The 16,427-nt window shown below is 51.2% G+C and overlaps 1 protein-coding gene across 1 annotated transcript in view; it reads right to left on the bottom strand.

The window, feature by feature from the left end:
• The window catches only part of TMEM132C (transmembrane protein 132C), a 302,142-nt gene that overhangs the window by 57,156 nt on the left and 228,559 nt on the right, over window positions 1-16,427 (bottom strand). Inside the window, exon 4 of the mRNA XM_046026085.1 lies at window positions 5,618-5,801. Within this exon, the coding sequence (XP_045882041.1) occupies window positions 5,618-5,801 (184 nt within the window). The remainder of the gene's footprint in view (window positions 1-5,617; window positions 5,802-16,427) is intronic.

Here is a 16,427-nt window from a genome sequence, read left to right as displayed (position 1 = left end):
AGAACCACGGAAAACAGGGACCCCCCCCCCCCAGCCCTTGTAGGATAGGAGCTATAGGCAGAGAAGACCATGCCTCTGGCAGACGTGCACAAGACAGGGAGAGGCGAGGACACCAACAAAGCTTTTCAGGGTCGTAATTCAACCCACAACATGAGGCTCTGTCTCTCTCTGCTCTGTCCAGTCACCTCTGGTGCCTCCTGCTGGCTGGACCCCACCAGAAACCAGAGGGCCAGGGAGGTGGGAGGCTGCACTCCCCAGAGGCCAGCCCTCCCAGGGCGGGGAGCTGGGCAGAGCAGGAGGGCAAGATGCTGCCATCTTCCCCCGCCCCCCTCCCACTGCCGGCCATCCTCTCCTGCTGCACAGACTTGGCCCCGGGGCTCCTGCCATTTCTCAAACCTTAATGAATTTCTGTGGCACCCTGAAGAGGTGGGGATTAAGACCATCATTCTGCAGATGTGAGAACAAGTAGCAATCTCTCCTTTAAACAGCCCTGGCGACAGACACTTCATTTTAAATTTGATTTTGTGCGGAGAGATATGGACACGTTCTAGGAATTTTGAAAGCTTTATATAAGGAAAAAAAACCACACCAAGTTCCCAACATGTTTCAGGGGTCAAGGAAAATGATTTCATCTTAAAGTCTGCAAAGACAAAAAAGGGCAATTGTTTGAAACTCTTCAAAATTTGGGGTCAATCTCATCACCTCGCAGGAAACTCAATCTGGGGCTTTGTCAGTCCTGGAGCAAAGGGCCTCTTCCTATACCTGTCCGAGTGAGGGGTTCCTGCTTACTCCAGAGACTGTGCATTAAAATTAGTTTTTTTTAAATTTTTAAATAAATGCTAGGGAAAAGCACAGAGGCTCTAACAGAACGGGAAACACTTACGCTCCACTCCCTTGCCCCGTGTTACTTTTCTTCCCAGCAGCACCTTACCTCATCCTGCCCTGTGAGCTATCTACCAGTCTGCTGTCTGCTGGGATCCCCAGAGTGTTGGCTCCCCAGATCTTCAGCCTCTCCTAGAGTGAGAGCCCCCCCCCCAAAGCATCAGCATCCCTAGAGGGTAGATACTTCCAGACTGTCAGCATCCCCAGAATATGCATGCAGAGTGGGCAGAAGCCGGATGGGGACTGGAGGGAGGGGTGCTTGAGGCCACAGATCTGAGATCTGGAGCTTTCCTGCCTCCAAGCAAAGAAAGGGTCCTTTGCCAAGAGAGTAGAAAAAGGGGTCAGCAAATGTCAGCTTTGTGGGTCAGGGCTCACCACACAAAGTCATGCCAAGGGACCGCGTGGCTCAGATACTCCTGCCTCAATGGCTTACTTTACAGGAGAGCTGAATCCCTCCCCTGTCCCAACTCATCGACTGCAGCCTGCAGCCGAGTGGGACCCAAGGCCACTGATGAGTCACTGGATCCCCTCCTTTCTCACCTGGATTGAGGAAGGCTTTGGAGAAGGTCTGATTTGAAAGTGAGAACTTTCCCAGTGAGGCATATTTCCCATCAAGCAATCCTCTATTTAACCTGTCTGATGTTTGTATTTCTATAGAATGAGCGACCGTTGGGGGGACTTGACTTAATTTTTCCCAAGACTTGACCACTTGACTCACCAGCCACTAACAGGTAACATATGCGTCTACTTTACTTTTTTTTTTTTTTAATCTTCTCATCTAGTCAAGCTTCAGATCTATTTGCTAGTTGCTTCCAATAAAACTTTACATATGGCTGCTTAAAACTGTACTAAATTTCATTCTAGGGGAACAACAACAACAACAACAAAACCCTTTGAAAATACTAAAACTGAGACTAGAAGTTGCTCCAAACTGCCTCACTTACTGGCTGCCTGTCATCAAAGTTCCAAACGTCCCACACTGCTTTGCACAGCTGAGGTCAAACCGCACCTTGCAGGGTACAGAACCTGAGGACACCACGGGGCCCCAGGCAGCCATGTGAGCCCGTCAGAGATCGTTCCAAGGAAGCCAGTGCGAATTCATACAGTTACTTGCAAACAATTGGATTCTGGGTACGACCTAAGTAGTAACTCCATTTTACCTTAAAAGCATTACAAAACCACAAAAACCGCAATAATCACATCTTGTTTGGAAGAGGGCTTTCTTGTGGCCCCTTGAAAAGTATGGCAAAATACTATCTCCTATCCTCACCATGATTTCTCTTTTCACGGTATCTTAAAGCCTTCCCTTTTTTTTTTTTTTTCACAATGAAGCTTGAAACCAGTCAAGCATTTTTATTAAAAAAAAAAAAAAGAAAAAGAAAAAGTCTAACGGTATATAGTCTATACATGCTACAGCTAATTGTTTGCCACCCCTCCCCCCTCACCCCCGAATATCACGGCCCTCCTCATACCCTCTTGGCAAACTGGCAAATTCTGGTGGTGATTTTTGTTTCCTGTTAACACACAAAAATATACGAGGATCTATAAAGCCTTCCCTTTTTAAACTAAGTAGGATAGGAGCTAAGCACTTCCACCCCAGAAGTGATGTTGATGTTCTGGGTCACAGGCCTGCTAACTTTCTCCCCAAAGGGCCAGATGGAAAGTACAGCCAAGAGGCAACACTGAGCCTATGAAAAAGCTCCTTATGTAACCACTTCCAATGTAGCTGCTCGGAAACATAGAAACCATTCCCGGCTTGCACGGTGGACGAAAACAGACAGACTGAGCCTGCCCCACGGGCTGTAGATTGTTGACGCCTCTTCCTGGGCCTGTAAAGTCAAGAGGAATCACTGTCCAACCTCAACGCATTAGCAGCTCCCGGCGGTAGATGATGCCTTCTGCGGTGAGGTTGCGCTGTCCACGCCTGTCCGGGGAGTTTCCCATCACGCACCACGCCCACCAGCTCCCAGACTCTGCACCTGCGTAGGCGGGGAAGTGGGGGGGTTGGGGGGAGGGGACAAGCTCCCCAGGCTCCACCAATCAGAGCATCATCACCGTCTTTGACTTCTGGGATTGGCCTCAGGCTGGCCACGTGACACGAGCCGAGCCAATCAACTTCCGTAGTGACATCATCGAGTCCACGCTGCACCTGCAGCCCCGCAGCCCCGGCATCACTCAAGACTTTAAAAACGTGCAGCCCACACCTCTGGAGTGAGACTCTGCGTGCGAGGAGAAACTCCAGGAGGCCAGCTTGAGAACACTATTCTAGACGTCCCAGCCCCCTGAACCACTGGAAGTCCGGCTGGGGGACGTGGGACCGGGGAGCCCCGATGGGTGCGCTTCCTGGAACCGTCCTGCGATGTCCCCGTGCTCGGTCAAGGTGCTGACTGCGCTCGGGGACCAGTGGCCTTTGAAGACCCGACCGGAGCCTTCCGCTTCTCCGTGTCCGGCTCTGGCTGCCCCGTGGGACCACCCACGGCTGCCTGCTCCCCACCCCCAGGGATCCTCACGGGATTTGTCCTGGTGCGGCCCCTGCAATCATTTCTAAAGCCTCCCCGGCGATGTGGGGACAGTAGGGTCCTCTCCAGGAGGACTGGTGCGCTTTCCCCAGAAGGAGCCCTCGGCGCACAATTCAGCCGCGGTGGACCGTCTGGCACCTGCCACAGCAGCTCCTTCTCCCTGTGGCCAGCAGAAGTGGCCACGGACCACTCAGAGCTGGACGGGTGTGGCTGCGGGCCCGAAAACTTAACTCAGGGAGACAAGCAGAGGCTGGGTGTGGTCCCGAGGCTGTTCGCTTCAGAGGCCCGTCTGCAGACGGACTTCGTTATTTGGATAAAGGCATTTCCACTCTTTGCATCCCAGGTATTGGGAGGAGCCCTGTGTTCGTTTGCTGCCCAGTGTCTGTTCTCATGATTTCTAGCAAATGATCCAGAAAGCCCTCTGCTTTCAAACTCATGTGGTCGAGGACCACAGCAGGCATTACCCCGTAAGCGACCACAGGCTGTGACTGCAGGCTGATGGCTCTGGGGCGGGCGGAGGCGCTGGTGTGGAGCTCCTGCCTCAGAGTCAACGCCCAGGTGGGCCTGGGGAGCTGGACTCAGTGTCTGCCGGCTCCCAAGAGCCGCGGTGCAGAGAGCATCCTGGATGGGGGTGAGTTAATCCGTCCGGGCTCATGTCCTGGACGTGAGACAGGACTCTCAGGCGAAAATGAGTGAGTGCTGGAAGTGGGAGGTGGAAGGTGAGGTGAGGGTATGGAGGGAGGGCCACGGCGTCTGTTGCCACCGGTGCAAACTCTGGGGGTGTAATGCCCCCGCCACGGGGACTGCTCGGGGGAGATAGCATGACTGCCAGAGGAGTCCTCGTGGCAGTGAAACCTTTGCTGGGGTTTCGGGAAATGAGCCAGGTGCCCTTCCTGGGCTTGAGGCTTGAACTGTTTGGCAGGAACAATGGCTGCCACGCTCCCATCATGAGTTGACGCAGAGTGAAGCCAAGAGGCAGAAAAAAAACAGTCCTGGAGACGGAGCTGAGTCCCGATCAGGCAGACGGGAGGCCAGGATGGATCCTGGACTTGGAGTCACACAAGCGGGCAGATTCTCATTGTGCTTAAGCCAACTGGGTGGTGTTTTGTCACACGAAACCCAAAGAATCCTAATTGATATATTTCCCAGCTTGGTATCAATGAAGCCTGCTTGTGCCAAAGCTGAGCAGAAATTGGTTTTACAATTCCCATGCCAGGCTCCATGTGAGGGCAGGCGGATTCTGGCAAGGACACTTGTAGCTGAACATCAAAGGACTCACCACGTGCCTCTGCTATGATATTGTCTCGGACCTCCCGGCAGGGTGTCTCTGCGGAGCCAGGCCGCGTGTGGCAGGTGCAGGTGAGCGACCACAGAGCAGAACTGCCATGTGGCTTCCCACCATTCTCTCTTCCTTGCTCGTTCCCAAGCGGCCACGGCGTCGAGCCAGAAGTCCCGGCTGGGTTTGTGCTTACCGTATCTGTGTCGTGTTCCGCGTGGATCAAGGCCATGTTGACACGCCGCACAATGAGGCACAGACCACGGTGTTCACCCAGCCCTCCCTTGCACCCTCTGGAGATCTGACAGGGCCACGGGACTCCTTAGGACCAACAGTGTGTGTGTGTGTGTGTGTGTGTGTGTGTGTGTGTGTGTGCGCGTGAGAGAGAGAGAGAGAGTCACATGTCCCTTCCAGGCCATTGCTTAAGATAGCGCGCGACTCTTCAGCTGCTTCTTCCTCTATCACGGAGACCATGAAGGCCACGTATTCCTGACATTGGGGCTACAAGACGGCAAAGGGTCCAACCATCAAGACCCCTGAGAACCTGCATGGAGCAGAGCCCCCACCACTTCAGCCGTGCAACGTTCAGCCAGAATCACTGAGGTTGTGCGGAGCACCTGAGCCTCTCGGGTGGTTTGCTGTGGCCACCCTGCCTAGCTTCTCGGACGAATATACAAAGTGGCCTCCAGTCTCCTTCTAAAAATGGAACAGGAGGTCAAACAGGACTGGTGTAACTAGAGGAGAAGGAGGTCCGTAACAAACTGGGATGCAGTTAGAGCGAGGGTTGGGGGGAAGCAGGAAGGTAACCCAGGTTGACAAATGATACAGCGATGCCCCAAGGTGATTGGGGGGGTCGGTGCCCCCGAGGCCCTAGTGGCTGACATCCTGGGATAGAAGGAGGGCCCCGGGGCATCGTCGGTCCCACATGGGTCTTACTTACCGTGGCTAGGGGAACGATGGCGGCCAGGTCCTTCTGGCTGATGAAGATCTCGGACACGGCAGTGTCGGTGGTCGTCTTCCGTGGATACTCCACCTGCCAAGTGATGGGCTGTGTCCCCGAGAGGCTGCTGAAGCTGGCTATTTCAAAGTTCATCTGCACAACCTCGCTGAATAAGCTGCTGCTTCTGGAAAAGGAGCAAAGGAGAATCGCGTTGAACTGACTTTGCTCCGTGGAAGGGCCCTTCTCTCCCCCTCCCACCACCCCTGCCACAGCGGCACCTAGAGTCCAAGGTGAAGGCCAACCCCTTTCCGGGGCAGCACCTGGACAGGAGGTCACCTCCGCATGAGGAATGAAGATGGCTGGGACGGAGCAGCACCCACGCGGGTGGAACAGGGCAGAGACTGAGCACGGGTGTGGAACGGTGAGACCACCGGGGACCCATCGGCCACACCTCTGCAGGATGAGCCTGGAGAACTGAATGGACTCCTTTTTAGCTTCATTCCACGGCTGTGCCCAATGCTGCAGGCCTAGCGTTTCCTCCAGTTCTCGAGAGGCAGAGAGGCACAGCTGGGCTCTGGGCACTCCCCTGCAGCTACAAGCAACCCCAAAGCAGGTCAGGCCCCATCCTCGGGGACACACACTGGGAAGCCGGGGAGGACGCGGCTGCCGCAGGGGGGGTTCCAGGCAGGTGTGTGCTCCTGGCTCTTGTGGGGCAGCCGTGGGGGCGGCTTGCGCTCATGGGCCCTCGGGCACCGAGGCCAGGTGGACGGTTGACTGTTTCCTTGTGGGAACCTGGCAGAGCCTGCAGGTGTCTTGCCTCTCCCATCCCCGGCTGCCTCGTCCCGGCCCATGCTGGCGGCTCTCCTGAAGATGGTATAAACTGCCTCACATCCTCTAACACACCCCCTTCTTCTTCGAGGGAGGGGCTCGTTAGCTAACGGGGCTCTCTGGTCCCCAACAGAGGCTTCCAATCAATACCCTAAGTCTGGGGGGATCCCCCCCCCAGAGCTGTACTTGGAGCAAGCTTGCCCCAGTGATCGTGATGCCTTGGAAACTAACGAAGGTCCAAGATTCTCATTTTTCAGAAAATGAAATTCAGGCCCAGAAAGGGTTTGAAAAAAAAAAACGACCTGCTCACCACCACACAGAACCGGATGGAAGGCGGCATCTCAGGACCTCCCCGCCCCATCCCGTGTTCTCCACCACGGCAGCTGGAGGTCAAGTGAGGAATCACAGGCAGGACCCCAAGCGAGTGTCTCTCGAGCAGTGGGCAGCAAACTGTGCCCTGGGAGCCGAATGGAACCTGCTGTCCGTTCCCATAAATCGTTTCATCGGAACACGGCCCCGGGCATGTTTACCTTGGTCTCCGGAGCTTTCGTGCAGCATGAGTGCGACTGGGCAACAACATTAGGTAATGGAAGGCCAGCGGAGCCCTTGTCTTTGTTATGTATACCTTTATGGACAGAGTTTGCCCGCCCTCATTTAGGAAGTCAGGAAAGGGGAACTTGGAGAGGTTCCGGGAGCTGCTGAATGGATGAAATCATTACTGGTGGAAAGGAGAAGGAAAGCCTTTCCGGGCATGCAGTGGGATCTGTAGAGTGGACAGGATTTTGGGGAGCTGGGTACTGCTGTATGGACTGGGGGCAGGTCACGGTATCCTGCTCCATCTGCTGGGAAGGTAACATGGCTACAGGGGAATTGCAAGGAATTTTTTTTTAAAGATATTATTTATTTGATAGAGAGAGATCTCAAGTAGGCAGAGAAGCAGGCAGAGAGAGAGGGCGAAGCAGGCTCCCCGCTGAGCAGAGAGCCCGACGTGGGGCTTGATCCCAGGACCCTGAGATCATAACCTGAGCTGAAGGCAGAGGTTTTTTTTTTTTTAATATTTTATTTATTTGACAGAGAGAAATCACAACTAGGCAGAGAGGCAGGCAGAGAGAGAGAGAGAGAGAGGAGGAAGCAGGCTCCCCGCGGAGCAGAGAGCCCGATGTAGGGCTCGATCCCAGGACCCTGGGATCATGACCTGAGCCGAAGGCAGAGGCTGAACCCACTGAGCCACCCAGGCGCCCCTGAAGGCAGAGGTTTTAACCCACTGAGCCACCCAGGTGCCCCTGCAAGGATTTTTCTACAGCACATCAAGAAGGAAACCAGTAGGGGCGCCTGGGTGGCTCAGTGGGTTAAAGCCTCTGCCTTCAGCTCAGGTCATGATCCCAGTGTCCTGGGATCGAGCCCCGCATCGGGCTCTATGCTTGGCAGGGAGCCTGCTTCCTCCTCTCTCTCTCTCTCTGCCTGCCTCTCTCCCTACTTGTGATCTCTATCTGTCAAATAAATAAATAAAATCTTTTTTAAAAAAAAAAAGAAGGAAACCAGTATGCGTCAAAATGCCATCCCCGCCGGGTGTGGGTCCCTCTCTGAAGGGTGCTGGGGAAGCCTTCTCTTTGCTGGGGCCATTCGGAGACACATGTACCCAGTCTCTGGGGTGCTTGCTCAAGAGCCAGAATGCTAATTCTCCACCTCATCACCCTCAGCCCCACTCAAGGGCTGAGGCAGGAGGCAACAGGGAGGTGGCCACACTTCCCAAAGCTCTGGGACTCCTGAATCTGCCTCATGCTTTCTGGGCCAGAAGTGGGGCCCAGACGATCACGATTTATGAGATGCTGGCTAGCACTCTGGGAGGGAACATCAATCCAGCGTCTGGTGCATCCATCCATGAGCTGTGCAAGCTCAAGAGTGAGTGACTTGCCTTGGAAAACAAGGGAGAAGTGTCTGGAGTCTGGAGTGTTTCCAAACCAAGAGCCTTGTACTTGGTCTGGCAGCTGAAGCCTCGGGGATCTGAGCCTCCCCAAATCCTTCCCACTAGCTCTGGCCCAGTCTCTCTCTTCCCTGGGTGACAGACATGCCTTTATTTGGGGAGGGGGGCACTGTTAATTTTGCTCTCTTAGCAAGAACACTCGCCTTGGCATCTCTGTGTCCACAGCAGAGCTGGGTATGGGTGGAAACATTAATGGTTGTTCGATGGCCTCTGCTCAGCAAACTCACTTAGTGATGGGTGAGGCATGAGTCCAGCTGTCTCAAGACCCATTGTGGCCACTCTGGGACACCCAGGAGCTGGCAGCATGCCTCAGCCTACACCCATCTTCATTTCGTTATAAAACTCTTTTTTGACCACTGTACCTGCTGACGTCACCTTCTGAGGCTCAGTTTTGTCATCTGGACAACCGAGATGATGGGATTCCCATTGTCCAGGGAGGAAACAAGCAGGCAGAAGGGGCCAGCATGACTTACAACCCTGGCCGTGTCCTCCTCCATTGTGGTTATGGGAAGGGAGGCAGCCATGTTGGCAGGAGGAAAGAGAAGCCATGTTTGCCGTCCTGACTTAGAAAGATGCTATGTTATATGATTTTTGTGAGCAATAGGGTCACCTTCCTGGGGTATTCTGCTCAAGATAATGTAAGAATAAGGACATTGAGCCTTTGTGTAGGAAATGTTTTTTGTGTACCAGGCACTGGACCGGGTCCCGTGCATCCACTATTTTAAATCCCAATAAAAATCCTTTTGGAGATGACTTTGTTTTCTATTTTGCATAAGTGTGAGAGCAGAGACTGTCTCGTGTTCCCACCCCCCAGGGAGGGCATTCACATTACTTGGCCCTCAACCACAGTTGGAAGGCGATGACTGGGCAGGTGTCTGTTGGGAACTTACCACATCCCCTATCCCCCTACCATGTGTGAGTCAACTAAACTGACTCATGGTTTCAAGATAGAAAAATTTTCAAAAGTCACAATTTGGGGGAAACTCCAGCTTCCTGGGAGTTTCTGGGAAACTCCAGAATCCTGGGTTAGAGGGACATCAGGGTGGTGCCGGGAGCAGAAGTCTGATGCACTCTTGCAGGAGGCTGCCGACCTCAGGCCAGGAGAAAACCACAGTGACCACGTGCACGAGTGAGAGGCCAGTCGGGAGAAGCTCAACAGTGCCACGAATCCTGGGGAGGCCCCTAATGAAATGTTCTGACTCAAGATGAGGAATTCCTTTGGGAAGAAAGAATCAGCTTCCTCGATGGTTCACTTCCATCAGTCCTGTCTCTTCCTACTCCCCCTCCCCCCACATGGCTTCCAACGGTCTCATCTCCAAACACTGCATAATGGGATATATCCAAATTAAAATGAATTGAGCCATATTTTGAAAGGGGAGACTTCAGGGGCGCTAAGGGGAGAAGGGGAAATGGCTGTTGTGGTCTACGGCTGCTGTGTGGATTGTGACAGATTTTTTTTTTTCCTGGAGTTTCTGTATATAAAACCTCTGAATTTTAAAAAATAAGAACCTTAACCTTGTGGCCATGATGTGGCTCAAGCAGCTGGCTGTCAGTCTGCTCTCTCTGGATTTGGAAAGGGGGGGCGGTCCTGTAATCTGAGGCGGCATTTCACAGAAGAGCTGCACGTGGACATGGCAGGTGCTGGCCCCAAAAACAATGCAGAGGGTTGATGATTTTCAAACTGTGATCCCGGACCCTTAGCACACTGAGGCAGTGATGGGGGCAGCCGTGGGACTGGAGGTGGTCCTTAATGCCATCCCCTTGTGCCCTTTACTCCTGCAGCATGAAAACCAAGTCCTGAGCTGAACTGTTGTAATCCTGGGCCTCCAACAAGTACTGGGTTAGGAGAAGAAAGAAAGCAGAGGAGAGAAAAGGTGGGAAGGAAGGAAGTGAGACACAGGGGGAGGGAGGAGGGAACTAGGGGGTTGGAACCAAGACTATAAAGTGGACTCTGTGAAGGAAACATGGCACGTGGTATGATCACACTGTGGACTTCCAAACAGAGTTCCTGAGTTCAAATCCTGGCTTCGCTAGCTGGGTACCGATGCACAACTCTGCCTCCTTTTGCCTATTTGCAAACTGAGGATGCTGCTCCTTCCCATTTCATGGAGTTGACATGGAGGATAAGCAAATGAGTGAAAAAGTACCATGCACTTAGAACAGTTTCACACTAGCAAATACCAATAAAGGTGAGCTGTTCTCATTTTTGGCAGGACTTGAAACTATGCTTGTTCTCAGGGACTCGATGTCTGACATTGTGAAGTCACCTTTAAAACATGTCCCCTAAGGCTGGTCCAGAATCTCTCTGAGAACAAGCCACAGTAGAGAAGTTGTTGTCTGTCACTCATTACCAACTGGGATTTGTTCAGATTTGCATTTACTCAGTAGCTGCCCCTGTCAGACCTGGTACCGTGGTATGACACATTTCTCTGGAAGATGGAGACCAAGAAAGGAAGAATTTTGTCTTCAGTTCCCTCCATGGTGAGTGCTCTCCTGCTGTCTCTGAGCTGACGGAAACCTTTGCTAAGCTTTTGTCTTGAAGGGACTAAGAGCCCTCGATGCCCGCCCATCTGGGGCTTGTGATACCATTGGAGTAATAAAGAGAAGAACAAATTTAAACACTTAAGTGACTCCAGAGAGTGCCCATGAACCACCACTTGCTAAATCAATAGTGTAGATTTATTGCAGTAACTCTTGAAAGAAATTTTCAAAATTGGCTTAAAAAAAGCTCTTTCTCAAAAACAAATAAATTTCCCCAATAGTCATAATAAAGTTTGGGTCACTGGAAACACAATTTACCAAACCTTTTAGCTATTGAACTCTATGTTGTAAGAAAATGGTGTGTGTGTGTGTGTGTGTGTGTGTGTGTGTGTGTGTGTGTGTAGAAGCTAGTAGGGTTTTACCTCCCTGCTATGTGGTGTATGAGACCTTATCAACCCCTGTTGACAGCATAATGCCTATAGAGAGAAATGAGGCTAACAAAATGAAGAAATCAACCTTGTAACAGGGAAGCCAGTTCAGGAGAATAGAAATTCAGCCTAGGCTTTTATTTTATTCATTCTACTTCATGTGAATTTCATGAAGGGAAAGGACACACACTTCCCCACCAAGAAGACTTTATTAGATCATCCCGTTGACCCCAAGGTCAGTATCTATGCCCCACTGCTAACTGGGAGCTCTCTCCATGGTGCTGAAGGTATCAGTTCAGGATGTGATTTGCAAGCAACAGAGAGCACCTTGGGCTGAGTGACAAAGAAAAGGGAACTTAACAAATGCCTCAAAAGGACTAGAATGTGTGGAAAAAAAGACATGGAGAGGAGATGGGAGCAGAGGAATGTTACAAGAACCTGGACAAAACCAGTTTTGTCATCAAAATGGATGGTGCCAAAACTAACTGTCCGCTGTCTTTGACTCTTGGCATCATACATTCTAGGGCGATATGGAGATACCTGACTGGCTGGGGTCACACACCCTAAAATATGCCAAGACAGTGGGGAAAGATCTGACCCGCTCTTGAGGGAGTCCCCTCTTTCATTCCCGTTCTTTGCAATTAGTGTGGAGTACAGAATTCAGGATTCAGGTTTGCGGTGAAGGGTAGACAGGAGAGAAAAAGCCTTAAAGGTGGCCCTCTTTCCAAGAACACTTGGACTAGACTATGAGCTTGGACTTAAAAAATATTTTACCTTCTCTCTACCTCAGTCCCCAAAGCATAAAATGTTACAGGAGCAGGTAAGTGTATGAAGGAATGAGAAAAGAGTGTTCTCCCACAATCACATGGAAACCAATGACATTGCTTCAAAGGAGAATCACAGCCCTCATGGAAATCATCTGAGTCTTCTCATCCTATAAAGCAGGGCTCTCAGGCTTGGCCGAATATTATAATTATCGATAGCTGGTCTACCCTGGACCAACGGATCAGAGTGATAAGAAGGGGCTCTCAGACATGAGTGTTTCCTAGAACTCGGGTGATTTTAAGATGTGGCCATGGTCAACAATTACTGCCATACACAAAAAGTTTCTCTCTCTGTGATTACCAAGCACTTCACTCCTAAATGATCATTACTTTTTTGCTTCCTAATGTTTATCCAGCAGTGGTGCTGGGGATGCATTAAACCATGGGCTCTGAAATCAGACACACAGGTTTGAATCCTGACTTCATCCATTCTTGGGATTGGGAGGGATCCTGGATAAGCTACGCGACCCATTAGTTCCCAATCTTGGTAGCAATCTCGAATTATTTGGTAGAGGAGATTTAAAGAGCTGGTGTCTGGGGCTCACCTCTGGGATTTTACTTTCATTCGTCTGGAGTGACACCTGGTATTCTTAAGGACTCCCTCGGTGACCCTGATATGCAGCAAGGTTTGAGAACCACTAACTTCACCTCCATAAGCACCATTTCTTGATCTATGCTACACCGACCTCCTGAGACCACTGCAAGGATAAATGGCATGACACATGTGTAGAGCTTAGAACATACAAAGCAAATATCTTCCAAGTACAAGTTATTACTATGATAGTATTTCTGCTGCTCAGTAACCTGGCAGGACCTGCAAACCTTGGTCCTTCTGAGATCACAAGTCCTGGGATTTGCCGAATGCAGCAGGTGGGGGAAAAACAGAACCTTACCCAAGCCTCTCAGGTCCTGACCTAACCTTCCCTACAGGTCAAGTTCACAGCCAGCTGTGCCCCTGAATTTGGCTGGGCCAGATCCTGTCACTTATCTTCCTTGCTGCAGCATGGCAGATGAATGGGAGCCCAGGCTCTGCAGGCAAAGGTCTGGGTATGAATTGCACGCCTTGTTTCAGATCATTGTTCCTATTACTAATGTCCCCAAACCTCAGTCTCCTCATCTCTGAAATGAGGATCTACACACCCTAGGAGCTTGGCACACAGCTATGTAAATGTCAACAACTAATCCAATTAGTAAAAGAAACCAGGGTACGTGAGAGAGACACAGGTCAGCTGAACAGAACCATGGAGAAAGCAGAGCCCTTCACAGGTGTGGAGAAAGAGCATGGAGGCGTCCAGTTCTGCTAGACCCTTCCTGGTGGAAAATTTCCCCACCTGGCCTCCACGGCTCCAGGGATCCCTGGGCCACAAAGTGTCTCTGCTATGGCCATGCATTCCTGCTAGCTTTTATTTTCCATGCAGCCTACGGTTTCCTGAACCTAACATACCTGAGCCTAATATAATTCATTCTCAAGCAGCTAAAATTTTAGCTAAATTAGGTCACACTTCAAGAAATACAGTTGCCAAGAGGACATCAGGGGTCTGGGTAGAAGAGACATGAATCCATACCATATCCTGAAGTTCTTGGGGTTCTTTAGCAACCATGGGGGGCGGTTCCTGGTGCTGCCACGGTGATCTCTACACCCAGGGAAAAGCACTGAGTCCATCCTATCAGATTCTCTTGGGCCATGAGGACTCCCAGATACAAGACCATATGGAGGGAGAGAAGACCAACCATCCTAGCTCCAAGCTCCATAAGAGAGCTTCGGGAAAGCCAACAAAGGGATTGCCCACAGAAGTCCTATTGATTGTGAGAAAACATAGTTGTTTGAAGACAGTGAACTTGGGACAGTTTGTTACGCAGCAACAGAGAAGGGAAGCGGTCCCTGACTGATACAGCTCTTTCAAGACCTCAGCGTAACCTCTGTGCCTTCCCAGCAGGATACGACAGAGGTTGAACAGAATCAGCATGGGGTGCTGGGGCAGGGAGGACCTGAAAAGCACACCCCACTGCCTGGTCTCCCAAGGCCCTGAGCGGTGCACGGGAGCCATAGGATTTCAGCTAGTTCCTGGGAAGGTCACTGAAGTCCGCTGCCAGAGAGAATGGAAGCCGACCCAGACCTGGCCTCCATCTCCCGTAGAGGGGCAGCTGGGGTGTATCCAGACATCAGGTGGAAACACAGAAATGTGACGAATGTCAGTGCCAAACAATGACCACACCCAGCACAGGATGGCATCCCTGCGGACGAAGCCAGAAGATGGAATATCTCTCTGAAGACCTAACCCCACAGTCCCAAGTCACCTGACTCTTCCCACCTGGGCCAGTCTTGATGGAAACCAGGCAGAGCTCAATAACCTGATGGAGAGGGTTTAAACATGAAATGTCTTAGCAACCTTGGAATCAACCAGATTAGCTTTTCTGCTACCGAGCAGAAGGGGGGTTTAAGGCAGATGTCAAGTGCAATGACAGAGGAAGGAACAGGGCATATGTTGCTCGGCATCCTGGAGTTTGCAGACTGGAAACCTACCCAGTACTGTTTTGAGCAGAAGTTGAATAAGGCATAACAACCGAGTGACTGTCCCGAGCCTTGTGCTGGGATTAGCAACTGGGAAGTTGCTTCCATTCCCCACATCTTGATAATGCAATGTCTCCCCCCAACCCCCCCACTGCTCCTTGTCTACCATTTTTCTCAGTTTTTTTCTGTTCTGGCCTCTGTAGGATGACTCAAAGACTCCAAGCTCCTTTCTACCTCGGTGCCTTTGCACTTGCTTTCCCCAGACACCACAATGCTCACCCATCACTGCACTCACCCCATTATCCACGGCTCACTCGGCCACTTTATCTGTATCACCACATGACACATTAGACATTTATATGCATCTGGTCATTCACCATCTGCCTCCCTCTCTCCAACGCCAGCCCGGTGACAACAAGGACACCGTGCTCCTCACTGTTATAGCCGCCCGATACATCACAGCACTGACCAGAGGAGGTGCTCCGTAAATATTTGTTGAATGAATAATGAATGAGCAATTACTCCAGGAGCCAAGTTCGCTGATATTCACACTTTTCTTTCCTTCCACTGGTCAGGTTAATATTAATTTCCACTCAAGGAAGGAGGCAGAGTCCCTGCTTAGTGGAGAGAAGGGGGTTCAGAAGCATACTTTGAAGCTATCAGCCTTCCCAGAAGGGTTGAACTCCTTCCAAGAGAGAAGCCAAAAGCAGAGCCCACTGGAGACCTTCCAGGAAAGACACGCTCCAAGGTCCACTCCTAAAACTTTGCGTCTTCCAAATATCACAGAAGACAGAAACTGGATCTGCTCCAAAGCGCGCTATTGAGTTTTATGCCTGCTGAGCTCCGCTAAATACATAATGAGAGCACGAATTAACTATGCAAAAGTATAATTTACAGTTAATGTTTGTAATTGATGAGCTGAGGGTCTCGGTGGCAGCAAGAACTGCTCAAACCTGAGGAACCAGAGGGGCTGGGGAAATTTCACTTTTAAAATGGAAGGCGTGCTCTGCCCAGCACCAAGCCGTTCATCTGTCCGACGTTTACCGAACACCCGCCTTGTGCCGGGCACGGTCCTTTGAGATGCTAGAGACACGGAGGGGAGGAACGGCGGTCCTCAGTGGGTCACAAGCTTCCATGGGGAGCTCCCCCAGACCTGCTGTCAGTTCCCATGCATTTGGCTAAAGGCTGAGTGAGGACACTGACCAGAGTGAGCACAGATACTGCCACACATCACGGGGCTGCTCTGTTCCCTTCCCCGGGCCCCTCCTGCCGCTTCTGCTGCTGTGGGATTTTCCGAGCACTCAGGGTCACAGTGGAACCGAGAAAGGAGTCTAACTGTTGCCCTACTATGTCTCTTTGCATTGAGGGATCCGCATTATCCTTGGGAGAAAGCTACACTACCCACCTCTGCCTTCCTTTTGCATATCCTCAGACCCAGCCGCATGACAGAATTTACTGGTGAGCTTTTAAAAAAAGCAATGCCTTAAAAATACCTCTTCCCCTGTCCCCTTCAGATTCAACGAATCCGCGGCAGCAACAATAGCTCAGACTGAAAGCACCAGAGGGGATAGAACTGTTTCCTTCGGATAAGTCTTCCTAGGGTATCCCTATGTGCAGCCAGGTAAAAAAAGAAATGTTTATTGGCTTATTTTTTGTTGCCGTTTCAAGGGAAGAGCTTCAGATATAGAGATCTGGTTCTCCCAGGAAACTCAGCTGCACCAAGACAATGGTCTCATCCAGAGCAGAGACACGG

This window comes from Meles meles, chromosome 12, assembly GCF_922984935.1.
Source record: "Meles meles chromosome 12, mMelMel3.1 paternal haplotype, whole genome shotgun sequence".
Classification (NCBI taxonomy): Eukaryota; Metazoa; Chordata; class Mammalia; order Carnivora; family Mustelidae; genus Meles; species Meles meles.
The sequence above is the reverse complement of the archived record's forward strand: the minus strand, read 5'-3'. Positions and strand labels throughout refer to the sequence as shown.